Here is a 27,560-nt window from a genome sequence, read left to right as displayed (position 1 = left end):
GATTGTAACCTTCTGGGACTCTAAGGACTCAGCTTAAGCTGTGCGGAAGCTCCTGACCTAGAACCTGTGAGATGTGTTGTTGTAAGCTGCTAAATTTGTGGTCATTTGTTACACACCAATCAAAAATGAATATACCCAGAATTCCTGAAAGACACCGGGCCCTGAAGCATGAATCTTCCTCTTGTGTTAAAGTGGGATCTGTGACATGAGGTGACACTTGGAAACCCTGGGTCTGGGTCCAGATCACAGAGCTGGGTAAGGAAGGCCAGAGCATGTGCCACACACAACTCTTGGGCACTTTGAACTGCAAGACAGTGGTTAACAGGCCCCTGGCTTTCAAATAAGATTGTTCCCCACTCCCACCCCCGCTTGCCCCGCGAAATGCCTTTGCAGTCAGTCCTCAAGCCTGGCCCTGGGATTACAGCTGAGAAGTCCACCACCGAATCTCGGCGCTTGGCACGGCGCGCGGCACCCAGGGGCCGCCCAACAAATGGTTTGCTTGAAAAGGAACGGAAAGCCCTCGAGTGCGCATCTGCTGCCCAGTCATTGTGCAGAAAGGGCCGGCCGGCTCGGGGCGGAGAGGCTGGCGGGCGCCGGCAGCGGGGCAGGACCGGGTGCGGGCCCAAGCGCCATCCCCGGCCCGGGCGGAGGGGGCGCTGCGGCGGGAGGCCGCGCCGGCGGGGGCGGGAGGGGTGGGGCCGCCCCCGGCGAGTGAGCGAGCGCCGCGCGCCGCCGCCAGCTCCGCTGCTCGCCCGGGTCCCGGTGCGGCGCGGCCGGCCCGCGGGGCGCGGAGGCGAGGCCCGCGGCGGCCGCATGAAGGACTGTGAGTACCAGCAGATCAGCCCCGGGGCCGCCCCGCCGCCTGCCTCCCCAGGGGCGCGCCGCCCCGGCCCTGCCGCGCCCCCGGGTCCGGGCCCCGGGCCCCCACCGCCCGCCGCTGCACCGCGCTGGGGCAGCAGCGGCAGCGGCAGCATCGGCCACCGCCCGCGGCGCAAGTGGGAGGTGTTCCCGGGCCGCAACCGCTTCTACTGCGGGGGCCGCCTCATGCTGGCCGGCCACGGCGGGGTCTTCGCGCTCACGCTGCTGCTCATCCTCACCACCACCGTCCTCTTCTTCGTCTTCGAGTGAGTTCGGCGGCGCCCCCATCCCCATCCCCTCCGGTCTCCTCCGACCCCTGCACACCCTCCCCCCGCCCCCCTTCGCCAGCCTTTGATGGGCATTCCAGCCCCTCCGGTCCCCGCTGGGCACCCGTCCTCTCTCACTCCACCCTTCGCAGCACCTGCAGGCACCTTCGGATCCCTGCCTCTGGGGCCTGCATCCTCCCTGTGCCTTAGAGTCTGCCTTCAGGCCCCTCCTCCTTGCCTATTATCCTTCCTCCCTGGTCCCCATCCGCCCTCCTAGCCACCCCATTCTCTGTGGTCCCTTCCTAGCACCCCCATCCTTCCCTGGCACCCTGCCTTTGCCAGCCTCTGCCAGGAACCGCCCTCCCATGTCCCTTGGCCCCGACCCTCCTGCCTCTGCCTCCCTCCTCCCCCCTCCTTGGACAGATCTCCGATCTCCTCACCCTCCTCACCTATCCTCAGGATTGTCCTTGCCCCCCCCCCCGCCCCCCAGGTTCTCTCTGACCCCTTGAGGCATCCTTTCTCGATATCCCTTCCAGATAACGTCTGAGTTTCTTCCATGGCCTTTGGCTATATGCTCCCCACCACAGGTTTCCTAGCGTCTTCCCATTACCTTCAGGGTCCTTCTAGGCCCCCTTGGTCATCTCTCTACCCTCAGACCCTCTCTCCTTGCTTCTCCCCGTTGCCTGGGTCCTCGGGCAATCTTCCCTCAAACATGTTTGGGCCTCTCAGACCTCCCTTTCCCTCTCCAGCACTTTCCTTAGCTTCTTCAGAGCTTCTTTTCCTTCCTGAGTCTACTCCTGTTTCCCCCAGACATCTCCCAAGCCCCTCGCCCTCCTAACCTCCTGGCCTTCTCTCCCTGTCAACAGTTGGAGCATCCCTCTGGCCTGTTCCATGGCAGGAACAGCTGCAGTGCCTGTATTTTTCAGGAGAGTCCAGAGTACTTTTGTGTGACAGGTCATGTTTGCTCCTGTGAGTTTTAACGTCTTCATGTCCCCAGGTTTGGCCCACATGGTAACTCCAGTTTATGGATGAGGAGGGGACGCCTGTCATTTTACTAGGGTCACGTATTTGTAGCAGAAGTTTTCCACCTTGCCCTTGGTCTCTAGCTTCAGCTACCTGCTACATGATTCCTTGCACGCACACATGTACACACCCACTTCATGCTGTATGAGCTCTGCTTCCCCTCCTGGTTCTCCCCATCGTTTGTGGTCTTACTTCATTATACAGTGTAGTTAAGAATGCCACCTCTGGAGCCAAGAGACCTGGTTCAAATTCCGGATCCAACACACACTAACTGTGGGACTTCGGGGCAGTCACTTCACCTCTCAGAGCCTCAGTTTCCTCATCTATAAAATGGGGTTTATAACAGTACCCACTCCCTCAGGCTGTCATGAGGGTGATATGCGGGTGGCGTGAAGTCACTCATGTAGCTTTTAGCCTATAACAAGAACTTAATGCTTGCTGCTGCTCTTACTGTTGTCTTGGTCAAAAACTCTTCCCTGGGGCCTGGGGCCATGATGACTGAGGCTGCCACAGAGACACTAGCCCCAGGTCACCTTTCGGGCTGCCAGATCATGTATCTGCAATCTTGGCTTTCCCCTTGAAACAAGGTGAGGACTTCCTGCCACTTAGCTTAGCTTCTCCCTTTCACCCTTCTCTTCTGAGTCAGGGTGGATACAAAGTTCTGGGACAGTTTAGCAAGCAGAAGCTCTGGGGAGCCCCCAGGGCCCCCTGCATGGCCCCTGGCTGAGTTTCAGATCCATGTTGTCGGGCCTCCCCACGGGGATGTTCCGAAAGTTCATTTTCCAGTGTCCTGCCCGGGTCTTCCCACCAGGGCTGCAGCGAGGACAGGAGGAAGCGGTGCTTGCCGTGGTTGGCCCCGTGACCTGCAGTGTGGGATTTGGTCAGTTCACAAGCAGGACTTTCTCTGGGCATTTGAATGGGTGCCTTCACTGGTGTAAGAGTTGTCCCCAGAGTGGGAGGAAGCGAGGAGCTTGTGAAACATGGCGTCTATTTCTGCTCCTCCCCACGGGGTAGTGGAGTCGGCAGGGGGCTGGGGTATGGGCCAAGAGCTCACCTCAGTCTGGACTGGGGTGGAAATTCAGTAGGGAGCTGGCATGACGGGAATGCTATTGGTGAGGGTGTGGAGGATGAGAGGTGCTCAAGCTCGCCTATCGCTCTGGGGAAAGGCAGAGCTGGCTCTCTAGGGCCTTCCTGCTGAGAATGGTTTTGCTTCGTTGTTTGGTTTGGTGGATTATTGCACAGGCCTCCAAGCAGGGCTCCCAGCTTCTGCCCTGCTTCCCACCCCAGATGGTGTATCTTTAATTGTCAGTCCTCCCTGGCTGTCTGGATTAGGGCCAGAGCCCTGAGAAAGGACTTTCTCCCTGTACCCATCTCCTCCCGCAACCCCTGTGTATTTCCCTCCAGGCACATCGGCCTCCTTGCACACTCCTGCCCCAGGTCTGTGCATTTTGTATTCTCCTCACTATTGTAGTCTTAGTGCCTAGAACAGGGCCTGGTGTGTAGTGGCCACTCAATACAACAAATATTTGTTGAATATGAATGGACAGAGCATTTACTGGGAGCCCCTAGAGACTCAGTCCTGTTACTGACTGGGTGACCCTGGATATGGCTGTGGGTTTCGGAGTCCCCTTTTATAAAATCTGGGGGCTGGGACTTGCTGTTTTTGAGGGCTCTATAACTCTCAGACCTCAAGTCTTCTCTATCCTCCAAGAAGCCTGGTTGGACACGAACTGGTGGAGTTGTCATGTGGGTGACATGGAGGGCTCAGCTCTGAGGTTCGGACCTGGGGAGCACTGAGATGTTTGGAGCAGAATGTGTCCCACTAGAGTCCTTGGCCTTGGCAGTCTCTGCTCCTCAAGGGATGGGCCTCTCTGGAGGCTAGAACCTCAAATGATGGAGGCTACAGAAATAGCATGTAGGTGCCCACAGGTTTGCTTCCTGCGGTTATGCCAGCTCCTGGAATCTTGGCTGATTTGGGCCTCCCAGTGGCCAGTCATCTCCCAAATAGCAGCTCCTCACTCACTATGGCTCAGGGAGGGAAGGCAGCAGAGGACAGTGGTAAAATCAGACCTGTGCACAGGGTGTCCTCCAAGCCAGCTGGCGTCAGGGGCCTGACAGAACGGACTTGGGACACCAGTCTTTGGGTAACAGTATTAGTGGCTGGACCATGCTCTTCTCCCATCCCCCTTCACTTGGCTAATCCTACTCATTCTTTGTTTTTATTTTTTAAATATATTTTTATTCATTTCAGAGAAGAAAGAAGAAAGAGAGAAACATCATTGATGAGAAAGTCATTAATCGGCTGCCTCCTGTATACCCCCTATTGGGGATCGAGCCTGCAACCCGTGCATGTGCCCTGACTGGGAATCAGACCGTGACCTCCTCATTCATAGGCCTATGTTCAACCACTGAGCCACACCAGTCAGGCTGTTTTTCCTTTTTAATATGCTTTTTATTGGTTTAAGAGAGAGAGAAGGGAGAGGGAGAGAGAGAAACATCAACTGGCTGCCCCCAGCAGTGCATGCCCCCTACTGGGGGTCGAGCCCGCAAACCTGGGTACATGCCCTGACCCATAATCAAGCCAGTGACCTCGCAGTGCATAGGACGATGCTCGGTTTTGAGCCACACCACCAGGTTGGCTCATTCTTCAGGTTTTAGCTTAGGGGTCTCCTTCAGCCAGTCTGTTTTCCTGACTGTTCTACTGCCTTTCCCTTCCCCATTATAGTATGCAGGGCCACGTGGCAATTCTCTGTTTACATGTCTGTTCTCCTCACTAGACCATAAGCCTCATCGAGGGAACAGGGGACTCGTCTTATTCACTGCCAAGTATTCCTGCTTCTTATTGAAGGTGTTGCCTGGCACGTAGAAGGCCTCCGTAAATATTTGTGGAGTGAGTGACTGACTGACTGGATGAATGAGTGAACATTGTCATGGATGGTTCATCTCAAGTGACATTCCAATTAATTGGTAGTAGCTGCCTGAAGCTCTGGGTTTAGAAGGATTCTGAGGCTGCAGCTAAGTGTACAGTGCTGGGATCTACTGATCACATCTGCCATGGCTCAGGGCGAAAGTGTGGGATTAATTAGTGATGTCAGGCGCTCATGGGGAAGTGGCTGCTGCCTCTGGGAGAGGCTCTATTCGAGAATGCGGGGGTGTTTGCTGGGATGGCAGTACCTGCCTAGCATTGTAGCCCTGTGCCCCAGGGGGCCTGTGGGGTAACTACTCATCTTTTTCTCCCTCTCTTTTTTCTAGCTGTCCCTTCTTGGCCCGCCAACTGACCCTTGCCATCCCCATCATCGCTGCTATCCTCTTCTTCTTCGTCATGAGCTGCCTGCTACAGACGAGTTTCACGGACCCTGGGATCTTGCCCCGGGCCACCGTCTGTGAAGCAGCTGCCCTGGAGAAACAGATCGGTGAGGCTCCTACTTCAGCTGAAGCTGTGTCCCCCAGGTCCACATTCCCCGATTTGATAGGAGGCTTGGTTTTCTCTCCCCACACTGTGCTGGGAGCTGAGGGTCAATAGTGAGGAAGGCAAGTGGGAGCTGACACTAGAATGGAGGAGACAGATGATAAATAAGGGAGCAATAAACAAGAAGTGCTAGCAAGTGAAAGCTGTCATGGCAGCCAGCATAGTACCGAGAGCTTCCTGGGTGCCAGGCACTGTTTCCACCTCTTTATATGCGTGATCTTATTTAATCACCCAATAATCCTCTGAGGTAAGTACTGTTGTTACTCTCCTTTTACTAATTAAATGGAGTCTCAAAGAGGTTAAGTAAATGGTCCAAGATCACACAGTAAGTGGGAGAGCTGCAATGAGACCCCAGGCAGTCTGGCCAGAGCCCCTGCTCTTAAACATTTAAATACACTTATCCATTTACTCATCAAACACTTATTGAGTCCCTACTATGTGCCAGGTACTTTTCTAGATGCTGGTAATACAGCAGTAAACAAATATGACAATAATCTCGGCCTCTTGGAGCTGACATTGCAGTGGAAAGAATTAAACAGCAATGAAAGAAAGATCTAGGATGTGAGACAGAGAAGAGGAAACCAGGGAGGTGGGATGAGAGCTGGGGGAGAGTGTTTGATTTTAAACAGGGTGGTTGGGGAAGGCTTTGTGAATGAGATGACATCTGATTCACAAAAAGAAACAAAAACCTGCAGAGATGAGGGTTTGAGTTGTGAGGATCTGAGGGGAGAGCACAGTAGGTTGGGGAGTGGGCTAATTTAGATTAGAGGCCTCTAGAAGGAGGTGGCACTTGAGATGAGCCCTGAATGGTGCAATGGAGCCAGTAATATGTGGTTTGGAAACAATAAAAACAAAACCCTGGAGTTGCAGATAAATTGGTGTGTTTGAGGAACGGCAGGAAGGCCAGTATGGCAGAAGGACCTGTGCTCCCAGGCACCTCACATGGCCCTTGACTCCTCCCAGTGTGGGTCCCTCTGGTGGCTGGGCAGCAGGGGGTGCAGGGAGGGGGGCAGGGCCTTAACCTCAGCTTGCTCCACCCAGCTCCTTCCTGCTGAGAAGTGACGTCAGTATTTGTACACCTCACACACAGGTTTCCGGCTCCTGGTTGGCTCCTTCCCCTAACAGGGTGGCTTTCAGACAAGCTTTTAATCACCCAGTTGGCCCTGAAAAGACCTCGTGGCCTATAAATGCAGAGGCTGCTGCACCCATCACAGGAAGTCATTCCACTAATTTTCTGCAGCAGCTCGGGAGGGTGGTAGGAGGGGAGAGGATGTTCTCTCGCTCTCTGTCTGCTCCGTGTCTCTTCCTCCGCCCAGGCCCGTCCTCAGTCACGCCCTTGGTTGCTGTCTTCCTCTGCCTGCCTCAGCTTCCTTCCCTCTTACACGTCTGAGCCACTCAGCCTGGTTTCTGCTCTGTCAGAACCCCACGGTCTGACCTGGGCCAGTCCACCCGGCAGTGGGGAGGCTCAGCTGCAGCCCCATTTCTCCTCCCTCCTGGTCAGGCTAATCAGGAGGCAGGATTATTATCCAACGCAACCTGAGCTCAGAGGCCTGGCTGCCTGGAGTCCTCTGCTTCCTGTGAGCTGTCAGGGTAATGCTGACGACAGTAATCCCCCATGTTTGGGGAGAGCTTGACTGTGTGCTGAGGGCTTCCTGTCCATTATCCCCACAAATCCTCACAGCAGCCGGCCGTGCCCATGCAGAGATTGAGTGTGTGCCTTGACTCCAAAACCCCTTATCCTAATGTCTCAGCTCAAGTGTCCTGTACTCTGGGAAGCCTTTGTGACCCCAGGTGGGCCACACCTCCCATGACACATTCCCAAAACACCTTGTCCTGCCGTCTTGGCCCTGTGCTGCTTGATGATCATTATGCAATTGTCAGGCAGGCCCAGTAGCCTTTCCCAGTGAGTCTCTTCTTCCCCTGTCAGCCACCTGGACAGCTGAGTGACTTGGGCTCAATGTATGAGCCTCCTTGCTGTCTCCATGTGACGGTAGAGAGACAGTGGAACTTCTCCCAATTAGGCATTACGGGTTTGACCATTTATGTGTTGATTCTCTATCAGTGATGGTGAACCTTTTGAGCTCGGCGTGTCAGCATTTTGAAAACCCTAACTTAACTCTGGTGCCGTGTCACATATAGAATTTTTTTGATATTTGCAACCATAGTAAAACAAAGATTTATATTTTTGATATTTATTTTATATATTTAAATGCCATTTAACAAAGAAAAATCAACCAAAAAAATGAGTTCGCGTGTCACCTCTGACACACGTGTCATAGGTTCGCCATCACTGTTCTATATGCTGACTACTAACTGTGTGTGTTTTGGGGCAGGGGTGGGGGGCGGCGGGCACAGGTAGGCCTGCCTGCCTGCCACTGGTGAGAGCAGGCTTTGGAAGAGGATCAGGGAAACCAGGAGTACCTTCTGTCCAGAGGCTATGGGGAGGCCTCATGGAGGGGTGCATTGAGCCAAACTGTAAAGTTTGGGTCAAGTTCAAGTACAGGAAGATGTGTGAGGGGAGCCCTCCAGGCTGGAACAGAAGGAGGAGAGGACAAAGTGGGAGGAGGACTCTGATCAGGTCATGTTGACTGGAACACAGGGAGTACTTCAGAAAATTTGGGAAATTCTCATTGGAGGATGGGGTGGCGGCAAGTCTAGTGGGGCCCACATGTCAGGGTTTGAGACTTTCCTTTGAGAACAGTTGCCAAGCCTAGAAAGTGGCATCTTTGAGGGCTCTGAGTTCTCAAACTTGAACAGGAGGCTTCCAATCAGGTTGAAACATTTTCTTGAAAAGGACTGAGGTCACTGAGCATTTTGTGTGTTTTTTTTGTTTTTCTATTTCAGAGAGGAAGGGAGAGAGGGAGAGAAATATCAATGATGAGAGAAAATCATTGATTGGCTCCGCCTGCAAGCCCCTTACTGGGGACCGCGCCCACAACCCGAGCATGTGCCCTTGACCAGAACGGAACCTGGGACCCTTCAGTCAGGCAGCCGACACTTAATGGCCGCTTCATGCTTCATCTGTTGTTGCTTTTTTGAATGCTGCTTCCTGCCCCACACCACATATTCCCCTCTGTATTCTCACAGTATTGAATCTAGACATCAGTAATACCATGAATTGATTAGCTATGGGTTAGACTTTTCCATATGTCATCTCTAATTTGCATCATCATCTTACAAGGTTAATACTGTTACCCAGTGAGGAAACTGAGGCTCAAAGAGGTTGAGCAACTTCCTCAAAGTCACAAGCTAACAAGTGGCCAGGGTAGGTTTCAAAATGAGATCAGGCTGGCCCCAGAGTCACCACGCTTGACTCACAGAGCCTCTTACACTGACTCTGTAATTATCCACTTTGGCTTATGCTGCCCTCAGGTTGAGCTCTTCCTGCATTCCCAGGTTACCACTAAGCCGGTATGTGGTAGGAGCTCCATAAACCTCTGGAATGAACAGAAATGGTCAGGTGGGTCAGGTGTGACCCAGCACTCACAGCCTGGGCACTGTGACTGACCTTGAGCTGAACCAGAAGTTGGGGAGACCGCAACCTTACAGCTGTTTCCTCCATAGGTGGGAACAACAGAAGGGCAACAGGGCCCTGCAGAGCGGGTAGAAATCCCCGCTTTCCCTCACTAAAGCCTTCTGAGAAGGTCATGACCAGCCCCAGGGGGCTTCCAGGCCAGCCACTGGCTCCATTCACAGGCCCAACCATTTAGGTTCTAACTGCAGGACACCTGCCTGCTCTTCTCTGTGGGTTGTGGTTGCGGTGTAGCAGGCCCCTTCCCTTGGTCAGGAGAAAGATGTCTGGAGACCCATTTGTTTCTCATGGCCATTCAGTGGGAAGGAGTCTTCCCCCCGCCCCCCCCGCCATTGCCACTTCCCCAGGGGCTTGGTGTCCCACTAGGAAGGCAGCAGGAAGGCCTCACTTCAGGAGGGCGCCTTTTGACTTCTTGGAGAAGAACCTAAAGTAGAAAGAGCCCTGGAGTGGATCTTAGATTCCCTTTAGATAGGGATAGCATCTCTTTTATCAGTCCCTTCCTTGCTTTTTTAAAAAAATATATTTTTGCCCTCGCCGGCTTGGCTCAGTGGATAAAGCGTCGGCCTGCGGACTGAAGGGTCTCAGGTTCGATTCCAGCCAAGGGCACATACCTGGGTTGCGGGCTCGATCCCTGGTGGGGGGTGTGCAGGAGGCAGCCGATCAATGGTTCTCTCTCATCATTGATGTTTCTATCTCTCTCTCCTTCTCCCTTTCTCTCTGAAATCAATAAAGAAATATATTAATGTATATATATATATATATATATATATATATATATATATATATATATTTCAGAGAGGAAGGGAGAGAGAGATAGAAACACCAATGATGAGAGAGAATCATTGATCGGCTGCCTCCCGCTTGCCCACATAGAGGATCAAGCCCGCAATCCGGGCATGTGCCCTGACTAGGAATCGAACCGTGACCTCCTGGTTCATAGGTCGATGCTCAACTACTGAGCCGCACCGGCCAGGCTGTCTTCATTTCTTCAATAAATATTTTCTGAACTGGTGGCCAAAGAAAACATATTTGGCTCATCTCTATGTACTTGCTCCTTCTCCCCTCACCTGTCACCTCAGGCCTTGTACAGTAGCTTGGCATAGTAGATGTTAATGTTTGTAAGAATGAACAAATGAATGCATCGGAAGACAGATTCTTATTTCAGCCCCATCTTATACTGTTGGAGTGAAGTCAGTTTTCCCATCTATAAAATGTAGGCACATATCTCCTTACCCAGCCCAGAGCATTTTTTGTGCATCAGGTAAGACAGGGAATGTCAGTACACTTTGAAAATTGTTTTCCTCTATTGAAACTTGAGCCTTGTAGTAAGAATGGCACATGGACGTGCTCCGGGCACTAACAAGCTACCATTGGTAGTGGCTGCTGGGAGGAGTGGGTTGAGGAGAATTCTGAGGCCAAATCCAGGGTGGTGACTGGCCAGGACTGTTTGGCTTGAGAAAAAGTAGTGGAACCACTGCTTGCCTCCTCCCCACCCCGTCACCCCCACATGGGGTTCAGCCTCTGTAGGAGCATCCCCACAGAGCCCCCTTTGATCCAACTTATTTAGGGTCCTGCAGTTGGTGACTTTCATTCAGCATCTGGGTGGCCTCCTTGCTCCAGCATGACATGTCTCTCCTTTGCCTCTGGCTCTTGGCAGCCTAAGGAAGTTGGGTGTGCAGAGCTTTACTTTCTCTGAGTTCCAGAGAGGAGGAATCCTGGCCCTGAGGCCAGAATATACTGTTAGGAGTCCCCTCCCTGCCTTGGAGGAGAGGCTTGGGCTCTTCCCTGCTCTGGGGAGGGCTGCGGGAACCCTGCAAGGACACCCGTACTTTTAGTCCTGAAGAGGGTCTGTGGCCGTCCTTCACTCATGATGGGCTGTGTTCTGAAGTTTTTTTGTAAATCAGTTGTTTGGAATACAGTGTTACATAGAAAAAGCAATAATGCTCATATTTCTTTTTTTTTTTTTTAAATATATTTTTATTGATTTTTTACAGAGAGGAAGGGAGAGAGATAGAGTCAGAAACATCAATGAGAGAGAAACATTGATCAGCCGCCTCCTGCACATCCCCCACCGGGGATGTGCCCGCAACCCAGGTACATGCCCTTGACCGGAATCGAACTCGGGGCCCTTCAGTCCGCAGGCCGACGCTCTATCCACTGAGCCAAACCGGTTTCGGCTCATATTTCTTTTTTAAATTCTCTTTTGTATTTTTGTTTGGTTTTCTTTTTGTGCTTTTTATATAATATTTATTTTTTAAAAGATTTATATATATTTTTAAAATATATTTTTATTGATTTCAGAAAGGAAGGGAGAAGGAGGGAGATAGAAACATCAATGATGAGAATCACTAATCAGCTGCCTCCTGCACGCCCCCTACTGGGGATCAAGCGTGCAACCCCAGCATATGCCCTACCGGGAATTGAACGGTGACCTCCTAGTTCAGTGATGGCGAACCTATGACACGTGTGTCAGAGGTGACACACGAACTCATTTTTTTGTTTGATTTTTCTTTGTTAAATGGCATTTAAATATATAAAATAAATATCAAAAATATAAATCTTTGTTTTACTATGGTTGCAAATATCAAAAAATTTCTATATGTGACACGGCACCAGAGTTAAGTTAGGGTTTTTCAAAATGCTGGCACGCTGAGCTCAGAAGGTTCGCCATCACTGTCCTAGTTCATAGGCCCACACTCAACCAGTGAGCCATGCCAGCAGGGCTATTTTTTATTTTTTTAGAGAGGAAGGAAGAGAGAGAGAGAGAAACATTGATGTGAGAGCGATACATCTGTCAGCTGCCTCCTACATGCCCTGTACTGCAACCTGGGCATGTGCCCTGACTGGGAATCAAACCAGCAACCTTGTGGTGCATGGGACATTGCCCAACTGAGGCACATCTGCCATGGCTCTTTTTTTAAAAATTGATATTAGAGAGAGAGAGGAAGAAAGAGAAGAGAAACATTGATTTGTTGTTCTACTTATTTATTCATTCACTGTTTGATTCTTTTTTTTTTTTAAAATATATTTTATTGATTTTTTACAGAGAGGAAGGGAGAGAGATAGAGAGTTAGAAACATCGATGAGAGAGAAACATCGATCAGCTGCCTCCTGCACATCTCCCACTGGGGATGTGCCCGCAACCCAGGTACATGCCCTCGACCGGAATCGAACCCGGGACCCTTCAGTCCGCAGGCCAGTGCTCTATCCACTGAGCCAAACCGGTTTCGGCACTGTTTGATTCTTGTATGTGCCCTAATCAAGGATCGAACTCACAACCTTGGCTTATCAGGATGACCCTCTGACCAGGGTTGCTAATATTTCTTAAGCTCTTGCCAGGTGCTAGACACTTGACTAAACCCACTTAATGAATTCTAACCTAATACCCCTAACAACACTAAAGAACAGGCGGAGTTCATATGCAGGCACAGAGAAGCTAAGCAACTTGACCCACATCACACAGCTAGTAAGTGATTGAGTCTCAGAGAGGTGAAGGGAATTCCTTACGTAGCAAGTGGTTAGCAAAACCAGGGTTTGAACTCAGGGTTTCAGACTCCAGAGCCTGCCCCTTGCTGCCCCTTTTGCAAACAGCTTCTAATAGGTACTCACAGGTTCCAGTTCCTTTATGTATACTAGCCTGGTCCTTACAACCCTTCAAGGTAGTTGTTCTTATTTGTCTGCTTTTACAGATGCACAACAGGCTCACAAAGGTTGAGTAACTTCCCTAAAGACACCAGCTCATAAATGGAAGGGTCAAAATTTGAACTTCAGGCCTGTCTGAGTTCAAAGCATATTTTCTTTCCTCTTTGCCTGCTGTCTCACAGCTCCTAGGCCTGGGCCTGCCTGTTTATTCCACTCTCCCGGCTCTCGAGGGGTGTGCAGTCTATTTGGAAAGACAGTGTGCACACACAACAGTCCTGTCACACCTCAACACAGCGGTGAGCAGGATTAGGTGCTGTGGGCAGGGCATGAGAGCCCTGAGGCCGAAGTGGTCAAAGAAGCTGTTAGAGATTAGACAGGCCTCCAGCAAATCCTGGTGAGCAGTGAGGAGGGAGGAGCTGGGACTTGGTAGGAATAAGGGCAGGAAGACCTAAGCTCCAGTGACTCGTGAGGGAAAAGATGTGGGAGAGAAGCCAGGAACAGAGGTTGGGCCCGATTGTGAAGGGCCCTTATATCATGACAAGAAGTTCTTCTTCTATCTTGTTTTTTAGGGGAGGCGAATGAAGGGTTTTGAGCTGAGAGGTGACTCAAAAGGAGCTATTTAGAGGAATGTGCCAGTTGTATACAACCAGGAGGTCACAGTTCAATTCGGTCAGGGTACATGCCCGGGTTGCAGGCTCGATCCCCAGTGTGGGACATGCAGGAGGCAGCCAATCAATGATTCTCTCTCATCATTGATGTTTTAGCTCTCTCTCTCTCTCCCTTCCTCTCTGAAATCAATAAAAATTATTTTTTTAAAAAGAGACTCCAGACTGGGTTCCCTGTCCCTGCCTGTGTGACCTTGTGCAAATCTTTCTTATTTGTAAACTGAATGGGTTAGAACAGAGGCAGTGAGCAAAGGGACATTTGTCCATTATCTGCTATGTGCTGGGGCTGTGTATTCTGTTCTTTGAGGTTCCTGCCAGCTCTTAGATTGTGCCACCGGCAGAAATAAGGAACCAGGCAGAGATAAATAACACTCATTATGACACTTTAAATTTTACACACAAAAAAACCTCAACCCCAAGCTTTGGAAACTTTGTTTCACATCCTGGTTCTGCCACTTACTAGCTGTGTGGCATTGGACAAGTAACTTAAGCTCACTTTAAAGTCTCCGAAACCTGATGATAATGATAACCTAACTTCTTGGGATGTTATCAGGGTTAAAGAAGATAACTGTATGCAGAATGCTCAGCATACAGTAGACCTTCAGTGAAGTGTTCTCTGTCCCTTGCCTTTTCCCTTCATTTTTTTTTTTGAAATATATTTTTATTGATTTGAGAGAGGAAGGGCGAAAGAGATAGAAACATCAATGATGAGAGAGAATCATTGATCGGCTGCCTCCTGCACATCCCCTACTGGGGAATCGAGCCCGCAACCTGGGCATGTTCCCTTGACTGGAATCGAACCCGGAACCCTTCAGTCCGCAGGCAAAGGTTCTATCCACTGAGCCAAACTAGCTAGGGCATCTTTTCCCTTCTTTCTCTCAGTTATTCTATGAACCAGTAATAATAGGCACACTTCTTAAGCATTTACTTTGTGCTACTTCACATATTTAACTCATTTAATCCTCACAATAACCTGATGAGGAGGGTACCATTATCCCCATTTCAGTGATTGAGGAAACAGAAGCACAGAGAGGTAAAATGATTTGCCCTGCCACACAGGTAGCCAATGGTATCATCAGGAGAAACCCTGCTAGTAAGAGGGGGAGCCAGGATTCATGCTCCAGTCTACCTATTATTCCCATTTTACAAATGAGAAAACTGAGGCTCAGAGAAGTTTGACTTCATCCTCACACACAACCAGTCAGTGGCAAAACCAGGTTTCAGAGTGTATCCATTGGCCTCAATCCTCCTGCCCTTTACCACGCTGCTGGGTTTTAAGAAAGAAATGGATGCTCAGATACTTAGTTCCATTTCAAGCACACTGAGGTGATGGTGAAACAGCCTTCTGGTAACTGGAAGTGAGAGATGTCTGTTTGCTTCATTAATGCCTGCCGTGTGCTTAGAATAGTGCCTGCACATGGTACATACTCAGTGAAGAATCATTGGAGACAAGTCATCAAATTGGAGATATCTGGGGAATCGATCCAGTGGAAATGGTGGCTGAGTGCTGGGGATTGCAGGCAGCCCCATGTGGCTAGGAAATCTGTCCAGGAAGGAGCCACTGCTCTGGGGACTTGGTCCTCTGTGGCCTGGGTACCAAGAGGCTCAGTGGGTAGAACTGTGGGCTTTGCATTGGCAGACCTGTTTTCAGATTCCTGTTTTGCCAGCATTCCAGCTTCATGACCTCAGACGAGACCTTGGTCCTTTCTTTTTCTTAGCTTTTTACTAAAGTGTAACAGGCCTAGCAAAAGTGTACAAATTGTAAGTGTCTATATGCTAATATAGAATGTTGTCAGCTTATAAAGAAACAGTATATGAGCAGTGTCTCGGGAGTCCCCTTTCCCCCCTTCTGATCGCTGTCACCCCTCCAAGGGTAACCATGATCTGACTTCTAACACCATAGTTTACTTTTACCTGTTTTTGAACATTTTGTGTTCTTACATGTGTGATTTCTTTTTTCTTTTTTTTAAATATATTTTATTGATTTTTTACAGAGAGGAAGGGAAAGAGATAGAGAGTTAGAAACATCGATGAGAGAGAAACATCGATCAGCTGCCTCCTGCACATCCTCCACTGGGGATGTGCCCGCAACCCAGGCACATGCCCTTGACCGGAATCGAACCCGGGACCCTTCAGTCCACAGGCCGACGCTCTATCCACTGAGCCAAACCGATTTTGGCTGATTTCTTCATTTTACACAATGTTGATGAGATTCATTTGTATTGCTGTGTGTAGTTGTGGATCAGTCATTCTCATTGCTGTATTAGAACTCCATTGTGTGGCTATACTATATTTTTTAATCTGTTCTACTATTGATGGACATTTGGGTAGGTCCAGCTTTTGACTATTAGGAGAATTGTCGAGAACATTCTGTGTATGTCTTTTGGCTCACATCACATCATGCACATTTCTGTTGGGAAGAGTGGGATTGCTGGGGTGCCTATGTTGAACTTTCATAGTTAGTACCAGTTTTCCAAAGTGCTCATACGAGATTTCTAGTTGCTTTACATTTTTTTTTTAATATATTTTATTGATTTTTTACAGAGAGGAAGGGAGAGGGATAGAGAGTTGGAAACATCGATGAGAGAGAAACATCGATCAGTTGCCTCCTGCACACTCCCCACTGGGTATGTGCCCGCAACCAAAGTACATGCCCTTGACCGGAATCAAACCTGGGACCCTTGAGTCCACAGGCCGATACTCCATCCACTGAGCCAAACCGGTCAGGGCTGCTTTACATTTTTGCCAACACTGGATTTAAGTTGGTTTTTTTTTAGCCATTCTGGTGCATGTGTAGTGGTAGCATATTGTGGTTTTAATTTGCATTTCCCTGATGACTAAGGAGTATGAGGACCCTTTCATGTGCTTATTAGTCATTTGGACAGCTTCTTTTATTAAATGCCTGTTTGAATCTTTTGTCCACTTTGAATTCAGTTGTCTGACTTTTTCTTACTGATTTTATAAGACTTCTTTATATATTCTGCATATAAATCCTTTGTCTTTTGTCAGGTATTGTAAATATCATCTTCTACTCTGAAGGTCACCTCTTCATTATTTAAATGATATCTTTAGGTGAACAGAAGTTCTTGTGATATATGCAGTTTAGCAACTTGCTCTTTCATGATTAGCCCTTTTGTATCTTTTAAAATTTTTTTATTGATTTTTAGAGAGGGAGAGAGAAACATCAATTTGTTGTTTCACTTATTTATGCATTCATTGGTTGATTCTTGTATGTGCCCTGACTGGGGATTGACCTTGCAACGTTAGCATATTGGGATGACACTCTAACCAACTGAATTACCCAGCCAGGCAAGCCCCTTTGTGTCTTGTTTAAAAAATATTTGTCTACTTCACAGTCATGAAGTCCATGAAGTCGTTCTCCCATTTTTTTAAAAATATATTTTTATTGATTTTAGAGAAGAAGGGAGAGGGAGAGAGATAGAAACATAATGATGAGAGAGAATCATTCATCAGCTGCCTCCTGCACGCCCCCCACTAGGAATCAAGCCCGCAACCTAGGCATGTGCCCTGACTGGGAATCAAATCATGATCTCCTGGTTCATAGGTCGGCACTCAACCACTGAGCTACACAGGCTGTATCTTCAAAATTTAAGGGCAGCCTCCAACATAAATGTAATTCCATGACCACATCTAGGAAAATTAATAGTTCCCAAATTTCTAATCTATAGTCATTTTCTGCCAACTGTCTTTTGTTGCTGTGTTTTATTTTGTTTTTCAAAACAGGATCCAAGTTAGGATCATGCATTGCTTAAGTCTCCTAAATCTTTTTTTTTTTAAATATATTTTATTGATTTTTTACAGAGAGGAATAGAGAGAAACATTGATCAGCTGCCTTCTGCACACCCCCTTTTGGGGTTGTGCCTGCAACCAAGGTACATGCCCTTGACTGGAATCGAACCTGGGACCCTTCAATCTGCAGGCCGACGCTCTATCCACTGAGCCAAACCTGTTAGGGCTCCTAAATCTTTTTTAACTTGGAGCCATTCCCCCTCTCTTTTTGTAAGTGACTGACTTTTGTTGGCAATCAGGCCAGTGGTCTTGTAGGTGCCCCACATTCTGGATCTGTTTCTCATAGCATTGTTTACTTTGTCCCTCCACGTCCTGAACCTCCTGAATTTGGAAATTGGATCTAGGCTTGAATAGATGCAGATAAACCTCACCACGCCTTTCCAGGGCCTTCTCTGATAGCCTTTCTCAGAGTTGTGAAAGGGACTCCATGTGTGAGCAGGTGTGTACAGTTTTAACACTTCCCAGTCCTAGTAAGTGGTAGCACCTTAGGCTGGCACTTTACTCTAACGTTTGTTCCCTGGAAAGTTTCCCCAAGGCTTCTCTTGTCCCAGCCAGGAAGCAGTGGCTTCTCCCCGGTGGGGGCTCCTGGATCCAGGCTTGGACATCCCCCATCTTTCTCTCCCACCCTCAGACAACACAGGCAGTTCCACCTACCGGCCACCCCCTCGGACCCAGGAGGTGATGATCAATGGGCAGATGGTGAAGTTGAAGTATTGTTTCACCTGCAAGATGTTTCGACCACCCCGGACCTCACACTGCAGTGTCTGCGACAACTGTGTGGGTAAGTGAGGGACCACAGGGAGGGATGTGGGGAACCCTGAGAGAATTGAAGACTGGAGGAAAGGGAGTCATTCGTGTGGGGCTGGAGGGGGGTGGCGTGTTGGAAAGATCCAGGGCTGGGCAGGAAGTCTGGGTCACTCAGATTTGCTCTGACCAAGAAGGAACCTGAGAATGACCAGTGGGCTCTCAGTGTGACCACTGGTGTCTTGGCTTCAGCCCAGGATCAGTGGATTCCTTCCCTGCAGCTCGGAAGTGGGGCAGACACAGAGAGGCCCTGAACTCTTCTTTTAGGCCTCAGCCTGGTCCTCAGAGGTTCAAGGTCCCAGAACCAGAGACTTGGACCAATAACATTCTAGATGCATTTGGGCCAGAAAGGAAATGATTTACCACCCAGTGCCCGGGACCAGCTATACTGAAATACTTTGATCTGACTCTCAGGGTTTTGGAGGGACAAGAGTCTGGGAACAGAGGGGTTTAAGCTGGTGAGGTGGAGAGGAGGTAGCCAGGATTTGAAGCTGAGCTGCTGACCCACAACTGCAGTGGTTGCTGGGTAACCAGAGACTGTGTTGTCCCTTCTCCCTGCTTTCCAGAGGCTGGGCAGCTCTGATGGGGACCAAGGGTGTGCCCCTGGGAGGTATCGTAAGGTAAATGCTACGCAAGAGGGCCCGGTGAGCTGTGCCACTGTGACTGTGCACAGCCCCCAGGGCAGTGAGCTCATCAAGCTGGCTCAGCATTCCCTGAGCAAGAGAATAGTGGGGAACACCCCATGACGGCAGGCAGTGAAGTGGGTGACTCAGTGGGCGTCATTCATCCAAGAGACTCAGCCCCACCCACCCCCTGCAAATGGTGCTGGCCTTGGTGTGAGGCCTGCAATGGGTTTGTGACCCATATTCCCACAGGGGACTTTCCCCTACCCCCGGGGACGTGGTGCTGGTGTGAGATCAGCCCTCTGACCATGCCTCTGGTGCCAGTTCTCCACTGGTTACATAGCAGTCTAGCCCCTCCCTGGGCCTCTAGTTCTAGCTTGAGGGACAAGGGTCATTAGTTTTTGGTGTGTGGCAGGGGGCGTAGGCTGGGCAACAAGTACTTTTTGTGGATCTTCCTTGTACCAGACACAGCTGGGCCCTGGGATTCAGCTCATTATGAGGCCAACACAGGCGCCCCCTATGGAGCTTCTAATTGAGCAGGGGACACTGGCCAGTCCACTAATTGTAAATAAAAATGTGAACACCATGGACAAAGTGCTGCAAAAGATAAGTGCCAGAGCAACAGAGCAGGTAACAGGGACCCTTACCTTGCCTGGGGTCAGAGGACACTTTCTTAAGGAAGTGGCTTTGCAGCCAAGACATGAAAGAGGAATTTCCCTTCACCGGGAAAGATGGGGAAGAATGTGTGAGCCGTAGCAACCAGTCCCCACAGGACCAGAAGCAGGGAGTGTCTGAGAGCTGCTGGTGCGGAGAGTGAGGGGGTGGGAAAGCCAGCGAAGGTGTGAGGCCTCTGAACACCTGTGCTGGTTGGTTGCCAGCCAGGCCTGCACTAACCCCTCTCCCCCGGCCCTTTTCCAGAACGGTTTGACCATCACTGCCCCTGGGTGGGCAACTGTGTGGGGAGACGGAACTACCGCTTCTTCTATGCGTTTATTCTCTCCCTCTCATTCCTGACGGCCTTCATCTTCGCCTGCGTGGTCACCCACCTGACGCTCCGTGAGTTGGCGGTGGCAATAGGAGCGGGGACAGCAGAGGGCGGGCCAGCCAGCTCAGCCAGGCTGAGGAGCTGTGGTCACCGTCCCTCTGAGCCGTGTTCTCTCCTGTTTCTTCCAGGCTCTCAGGGAAGCAACTTCCTCTCCACTCTGAAGGAGACGCCAGCAAGATATCCTTTGCCTTTGTCTGCTAGTGAGCAGCCTGGTGGGAACTGAGGCCCCGTCACTGGGATGGGTTCCCACACCTCATCCTATAAACAGAGGGCAATGATGTAGAGCAGGTGTTTGTCCTCTAGAATCCAATATGCACCCAGGCTTGAGCTGATCTTAAACGGGCTCTTGTGGGACGGGGTGGCCGAGAACTCTCAGGAGCCACAGTCCCTGTCTTCCCTTAAGGCACCAAGCTCCCTGGACCACGTCCACAGCTCTTGGCGCTTGGAACCCTCAGTTCCCACTGCTGCCCATCACCCTGGGCTCATCCTGCTCTTGAGGGGAGCTCTTCAACCCTTCTTGAGGCCCAGGAGGTAACCCTGCTAAGAGGTGGTGACTGGGCCATAGGAAGGTTACACACTTATTTCCTTTCTGGGGAAGGAGAGGGGAGAAAGGCTGGGCGTGGCAAGATCCCAGGCGCAGGGGAGGCTCCCAGCCCTGATCCTGGTTGTGGGTCCTTGACTGCCTGTTCACTGTGCTGGAGTTGGTGATCTGCTTCTTCTCCATCTGGTCCATCCTGGGCCTCTCAGGGTTTCACACTTACCTCGTCGCCTCCAACCTGACAACGAACGAAGATGTGAGTAAGGCTGGACCCTTGGCAAGAGGCGGGGCTGAAGGAGCTGGAGTGGCAGCAGTGCAGCCCTGACTCTCAGCCTGCTGGGGAAACGTGGGTGGAGATGATAGGCAGCCAGCTCCTTCAGTGCTCATGGCTTGGCCCTGAGACCCAGCACAGCTTCTGAGGCCCCCACATGTGTTGGCGCTTGGTGCAGGCTCCCAGGGCCCCCAAGATGCTTTCTCCCTAACCCCAGAAAAGCAGCACTCGCACCGTAACAGTCATTACATTTGGCAGCACATTGTTGTCTCCAGAGTTCTTTCAGTTCCCATCATCTCTTCGGGTCCTTTCGCCAACTCTGAGGGATGCCTTTTCTCCATTTGATGGCTGAGTGACTTGCCCCAAGATTACGCAGCTGGGAAGGGACAGAGTCAGGATTTCACCCAGGCGCCATGGCCATGCTCACTGTCCCCCCGCTACAATTGTAGGCAGCAGAGATGTGACTGTTCTGAGGTGGCTTCCTTATTTACGGGAACAGCCAGGACAGGACCCTGAGGTTCCATTAATCCTCCCTACCTGCTGCCTTACAGACCCTCACCAACAGGCATTGTTTGAGCACTCACTGTGTGCCTAGCCCTGGGCCAGGGACCTGACCTCCCCTTCCCGTTCTCCCAAACAATAAAAAAGCAAACAAGAGCGTCCATTCCAGGGTCACTATCTGATACTAAGGGGCCCGTCGACTAACAGAAAATATCTTCTGTGACCTCAGCTTCTTATTTAGTGAAACAAAACTTAACACGCATGATAGGGCATCATGTGCTGGGTGATTGGTACAGAGCAGACTCTCCTAAGGTGGTTTCCTGGGTGCTGGTTCTGTAGGATATTACTAGGGGTTAAGTAGAGAGGACTGATATAGCCAAATAAATTTGGGGATCTCTGGGTTAAAGTTAAGCAGGTGTCCTTCACTGCTAAACTCCTCAGTGCCTTTGTTAGGCTTCACAGAGCTAGAGCTGGACAAGATTTCGTCTGATGCTCCCACAGTGCTGTCAGAAAGTTGGTATCAGAGAGTTCCCTATTTTTCAAATGAGGATTCGGAGAAGTAGTGATCTATCCGGGGTTACGCAGCGAGTCTGTGGCAGGGAAGGCAGCCTGACCCCTGTGCCCTTGTCCTGCCCTCCACCTTAGGAGGCTGGCCAGAGAAGGGAGGATGCACCCAAAAAGTTTCTTTGGAGGCTTCTCTGTGGCTCTCCTTTGTCTTCTGTCCTGTTTGGGGCCTCCTCCTCTCTGCTAGGTGCCCCCCACCATCCAGAAGTCCCCCACATTCTCTCTGAATGGCCCCTGTTAAAGACATGTCCTCTCCAGTAGTCTAGTTGGAACCGGTTTCAGAATTTGCCAGTTTTCCCATGCCTCTAGACTCCCCCACCCCCCCCACCTTAGAAAAGTGAAGCAAAGGGAGTTAGGTATCTGACCCAGACCCCCTTCTACTTGCAGATCAAAGGCTCGTGGTCCAGCAAGAGAGGTGGTGAGGCCTCTGTCAACCCCTACAGCCATAAAAGTGTTATCACCAACTGCTGTGCTGTGCTCTGCGGCCCCCTACCTCCCAGGTGAGACGGGGTGACCTTGTGAGTCCACATCTCTCAAAGAGGTTCTGGAATCAGCAGACCTCTCCCCACATTACCCTCCTCTGTCCCCATCCCCTGCTGAATGTCACATAAAGGAGTTCTATGGAGAGTTGTAATTTTAAGTCATGTGCTCATTGTAGATAAAAAATAAGTCCAAAATATGAAAGAAGAAGAGTGTTAGGTCTCACGTGTAATCTTACTCCCCAGGGATAACCACAATTAATGTTTTGGCCACACTTGAGCAACACTGCCCTTCTGGTGCTGCTGGTGCTGCTGGCCAAACTGGGGGGACCTCCATTCTCCCTCCTAGAAGGAGAAAGCCCTGGTGGTTCAGCCCTGCTAGGAAGCACCCCATCCATCCTGACAGCAGAGGGCGCCAGATGGGAGCTAAATGGCAGTGGACACTGGGAATAAAACTTCCCACACTGTCCCCTTCTCCTCCCACCAATTCTGCCAGAAAAGGGACAGTAGGAGTCGCACTATCTCCGAATGCCCTTTCATCCTTACTGTTCCCCTCGCCTGCAGCCTGGCTTCTTGGCAGCCACACAGAAAGGTGAGCTAGTTTGAATTAACAGTAAATAAATTCTGTGGCCAAAAGCCAGGTGTCCAGAGTGTGGAGAGAGGGCCCTTCTGGAAGGGAGGAGTCTTGAGCTCCCAGCGGGAAGACAGCTCCCTTTTCCTCAGATTTTCTAGGACTTCCCTTGGCGGGGCCATTTATTTCCTACCCTGCGTGCTGTCCCCACATGGCTGTACCCTCTGCTCCCCAAACCGAGGTTCCCACGGCCTTAGGCATGAGATCCCCCAAGCTGATCAGTGGCAGGAGCGACAGGATAGAGAGGCCAAGGCCGGGTGCCCAGAGGACCACACCAAGTCTCTGCCATCCAGCCCCCAGCCTGGAGTCCGGTGTCAGACAGAGCCCTCACATGTCCACCTTGTGTTTTTGAAGCCTGATTGACCGGAGGGGATTTGTGCAGCCTGACACCCTGTTGCCCTCACCCATCAGAAGCGACGAGCCAGCCTGTGGAGCCAAGGCCGATGCCAACATGGTAGGAGGCCACCCCTGAACCTGGCTCAGTACTTGCCACCTGCTGGCCTGTTTGCCCTTCTGCACTCACCTGCCGCACTCCACACCTGCCGAGACCCTCCCCATTCCACCCAAGGGAAGCAGAGCCACCAAAGACTCAAGGCTTTTCGTATTTATTTCCCACCCTGCGTGCTGTCCCCACACCGTTCCATGGCTGTACCCTCTGCTCCCCAAACCCAGGTTCCCACGGCCTTAGGAGTGAGATTCCCCCCAGCTGATCAGTCGCAGGAGTGACAGGATAGAGGCCAGGGCCAGGTTCCCAGGGGACCACGCCAAGACTCTGTGCCAGGGCGAGCCCTGTGTGAGTGAGGGTGCGGACTGAGTGTAATGCCTCCCAGTTGGGGAAGCTGCTGAGCCCTGCTGAGCTCGGCTTCTGGGGTGAAACAAGACCCAGGAGCAGTGGCTTGGACAGCGGGCTATGGGACAGGATGTTTCCATGGGCTACTTTGGTTTGCAAGCTCCTTCATTCTTTTTGTGATGATCATTGTTTTTCTTTGGTTTTTTATTTTTTTATATGGAGTTGGCCAATAGAGTAGAGCTGGGTTCTAGGTAGAGAAGGCAGAGTTGGAGGTGGATGGGGGCGGAGGGGTGGGGTAGCCTGTGTCAGAGGAAGCCAAACCAGCCGGCCAGGCACCCAAGACCTCAGCTCCAGCATGATTCCTGGGAAGCACACTAGGAAGTGGGGCCTTGCCATTTCTCCGCCCATAGAGGGTTCTCCATGGGATCCCAGCCTGGCCCCCCCCCATCTCTTTCCCAAGTCAGGCCTGGGATGGGTAGGTAATACTCATGCTGGCAATACTTGAAACGGGTTTATTAATGCTGGGTATTTTGCACAATTTTATAGACCTCTTTTCTACATTTTTTAAATGGAAGAAGAATTCTTAAAAAGTCAGCCATTTTGCTGTCTGTGTAGTGCCAGGTTATCAGAAGGCAAATTGATTTTAATAAGTTTATTACAAGAGACCTTTTGACTGTGAGTGTGTGTGTGTGTGTGTGTGTGCGTGTGTGTGTGCTTGCCCTTGTACAAATGTGGCTGGCTCCCACTTCCCCACATCCCCTGGGCTGCCCTCCTCCTCACCATCCCCCTCCAGTGTCAGCCAGCAACAGCAGTACCGGCCTGAGCCATGGGGACAAGGAATGTGCGCAGTGGTTACAAGAGACCCCTGGGCTCCTTCTGTGGCTCAGCCCACATCCTCCTCCAGGGACTCCCGACAGCCAGTGGCTGGGGACTCAGCCACCCCCAACCCCACCCCTGCCACCCAGCCCCCAGGTCAGGCTTCCAGCTGGGATCTGCCTAGACAGGCTGAGGCTGGGTGTGGTGCATGGGGTAATGGCTATGAGGAGCGGCTGCCACCCTAGAAGCCACACCCCCTCCTCTAAGCCCCGAGTATGGGACCCAGTGCCAAGGGCTAGAGAACAGGGAATCTCTGCCAACTGGAGGCCTCCGTCCAGAGAAAAGGAAGGAAGGAAGGAAGGGAGGGAGGAAGGAAGGAAGGAAGGAAGGAAGGAAGGAAGGAAGGAAGGAAGGAAGGAAGGAAGGAAGGAAGGAAGGAAGGGGCGAGCAAGGTGGGCCAAGGCGAATGAAGATTGGCCTAAATCTAGGCCAGAAACTCAGAGAATGTCCCTCCTCTGCTGGGAACTATAGTTTCTTGTCAAAATAGATAGGAAATTGTTCCTCTCTCCCCTCCTTGGCCCTTCAAATGGGCCGAAGTCCTTGGAAAATGACATAGGAAGTCCCCTTATCTTGCCCTTCCTTGCTCCAGAGGCTAGTAAGTCACAGGCAGTTGAGAAGTGGCAGCCACAGAAGGTCTCCTCTGGGGAAACAGCTTCCCTTCACCCAGCCTAAGTGCCCCGCGCCAGGCTGCAGTGGCACTGGGAGGGGGGCAGGACGCTGGGTAGAGGAGGCTGACTCCCATCTGACTTTTATTTAAGCTAGTGTTCTTTGTTCCTGCTTGTAATAAAACTTTTGTTTTTAAGAGTTGATTTGCTTTGGTTTGGTTTTTGTTTGCTCTTCTTTGCTGAGGCCCCAAATGGCAGCCATCTATTCTTTCAGTCAAACTTGGTCTTTCCTGGGGATACAGAGAGAAGGCAGGCAGCCCACCGACCTGGCTAAAGTTCTCCTCTCCTGGTTGGAGTCTGTCTGCTGGAGGCAGAACAGAGAGGACTGCGGCTAGGCATAGGCGTGTAAGAAGAGGCCCCTGCCCCCTCCACCTTCCCCTGCCACAGGGGCTTGGAGGCCCCCAAGTTCCTTGCTCCCTTTCTACTCTGACCCCAGTGACTGCTCAGCTAAGAAAATGTTAATGAGACAGTAGATTCCAGTTTGAGAGCTGGAGCCTTCCTGGCCCTCACCTCTGTCTGGGCAGCAGAGCCCAGCCAGACACCTCATAACACTGGCCCACCTCTCCGGTATCTCCTCCAGGAGGACACCTGTCAGGATTTTGCCATCTCCTGCACAGCCTGAGGGGAGCTAACAGTCCTCTTTGCAGAGGGTTAGCTGGTAAGACCATCTCTCCCCTGTCAGCCAGCACTGCCCGCTCCCCTCACACACCATCTCATCCTCATCGCATGCCTCGCAACCCCATGGAGCCCATTCATCTGTCTGGTGTGTGGTGTGGTGTGTATGCTGGTGGTGGTAGGGTCCCCCAGGGCGCCCCCCTGAGCAGAAGGATGGGGTCAGGGCGAAGAGCCCAGCCCCCCTCCGGATGAGGAAGTAGTTTCCCACACAGCAGCTCTCCGACTGACGCAGGAGGTGAAGGGTGAGGGTGGGGAAAGGATGGGGTACCTGCTCTCAGATGCCTGGGTCTATTCTGGTGGTGCCCTGGTGTACAGGGGCCTTTGATCACTAACACTGTGTCCTGGCTTTCTGTCCCTGCTGAGCTTTCTCTCACCTGCCCGTCTTCTCTCCTGCTTCGTTGCCTGCTGCCCAAGCCTTGGCCCTCTGTGAGGAAGAGGCCCTTCTGTGGGGAAGAGGCAGGTGCTGCCTCTAGGAACCCCTCTAGGCCTCCTCTTTCCCCCCCATCCCACTAACCCTCTCTCTTCTCCTTCTTTGCTGTCTTGCCCGGGATCTCCAGTGTGTGCGGGGGCTTAAGGACCTCCTGAGGACCGCTGCTCTCTTCCTCTCCAGGAGTGGCCTGGGGGAAGCCAAGCACCTGGCACCTCCACCTGCCTAACCTGTGGCCCATCTGCCACCATCTGTGCCTACAGGGTCTACCCCCAAGCCTGCCCCACATGTGTGCTCTCTAGGGTCCCTCCATAGGGGCCAGGGGTCTGACCTCTTTGCCCCCATCCCCACTCCATGCTGGCCAGAGTGTAGAAAAGCCATAACGCAGCTGTCAGCACAATGATGTAATATTATGCTGAAACTCTCTCTCCCCTCTTCCACCTTACTTCCCCTTCCCCAGATTTGTAAGGTGTCAAGACTCTTTAGGAATCTTGCCTTACCGCCTGCCCCCCAGAATCAGGCATAGCCGTAGTCGAGCTGAGCAGGTTTCTTCAGGAGCTGTCTGGGGTGTTATGGTTGATGACGCTGCTGAACAAGTTTGGTAACAGTTTTAAGCACAACTGGTTTGACACTGTTCCCACGGCCCCTTCCACCCCCAGCACTTGAGTAGAAAGGTTGCAAGGAAGATGCTTGTACCCTTTGCTCCAGGCACCGAGGGACTGAGCTAGTTCTGGCAGCCCCTTGTTCTTCAGAGGAATTAAAGGAAACTGGCTAGGCCTCCGGAATCTGCTAAGCCCATGGCTGGGGTCTGCTTGTCTGCTATCCTGTACCTTTTTTAAACCAAAATAAAGATTTCCCTCTTCTTGCCATATCTTTGGCTGTCTGGTGCCACTCTTTCTTGGGGTCTGGGGGTGGGGCCTGTGCTGAGTGTGCAGGAGAACCACTGCTTACAGCTGCCAGCTTTGTTCCAGCTGGTCAGGGCTGTTTGGAGATTTTAAAAGGCACGGCATCCCTGGCTGGGTGGCTCAGTTGGTGGGAGTGTTGTCCCGAATAAGGCCAAGGTTGCAGGTTCCATCCCCAGTTGGGGCACATACAAGAGTCAACCAATGAATGTATGGATGGGTGGAGCACAAATTAATGTTTCTTGCTCTCTCTCCCCCTCTCTCTAAAAATAATTTTTTTAAAAAAGGCATAACAAAGCAAGAAGTGACACAGGAAGAATGACCAGCATCCTCTTCACTGTGCCCCTCCAGAACTCCTGGTCTCAGCTTCAGAGACCTTTAAGCCTTAGCCAACCTCTGAACTCTGAGAGGTCCCAGCCTTGGCTGGGACAGAGGGGTTGACTCCAGTCTGGGACTGTCACACCCCTGAACTGAGCTTAGCCCAGGGTAACACTCTCACGGAGC

The 27,560-nt window shown here is 51.3% G+C and overlaps 1 protein-coding gene across 3 annotated transcripts; it reads left to right on the top strand.

Moving 5' to 3' along the window:
* The first annotated feature begins 696 nt into the window (after positions 1–696).
* On the top strand, positions 697–27,025 carry ZDHHC18 (zinc finger DHHC-type palmitoyltransferase 18). 3 transcript variants are annotated; one of them, XM_059690661.1, is made up of 10 exons: positions 697–1,124; positions 5,400–5,560; positions 17,897–18,046; positions 19,611–19,748; positions 19,866–19,914; positions 20,429–20,531; positions 21,999–22,111; positions 23,076–23,175; positions 25,633–25,710; positions 26,285–27,025. In XM_059690661.1, exons 1-9 carry the CDS (start codon positions 814–816, stop codon positions 25,672–25,674), a joined length of 1,167 nt encoding a protein of 388 aa, XP_059546644.1. In that variant the 5' UTR covers positions 697–813; the 3' UTR covers positions 25,675–25,710; positions 26,285–27,025. The 3 variants fall into 3 exon arrangements, with proteins under 3 accessions (XP_059546644.1, XP_059546643.1, XP_059546645.1); XM_059690660.1 differs by lacking the exon at positions 25,633–25,710; XM_059690662.1 differs by lacking the exons at positions 25,633–25,710; positions 26,285–27,025 and having other exon boundaries at positions 698–1,124; positions 23,076–25,194.
* The last annotated feature ends 535 nt before the right edge of the window (positions 27,026–27,560 follow it).

This window comes from Myotis daubentonii, chromosome 3 (assembly GCF_963259705.1).
Source record: "Myotis daubentonii chromosome 3, mMyoDau2.1, whole genome shotgun sequence".
In the NCBI taxonomy this organism is placed as follows: domain Eukaryota; kingdom Metazoa; phylum Chordata; class Mammalia; order Chiroptera; family Vespertilionidae; genus Myotis; species Myotis daubentonii.
This window is presented reverse-complemented; position numbering and strand designations above follow the sequence as displayed.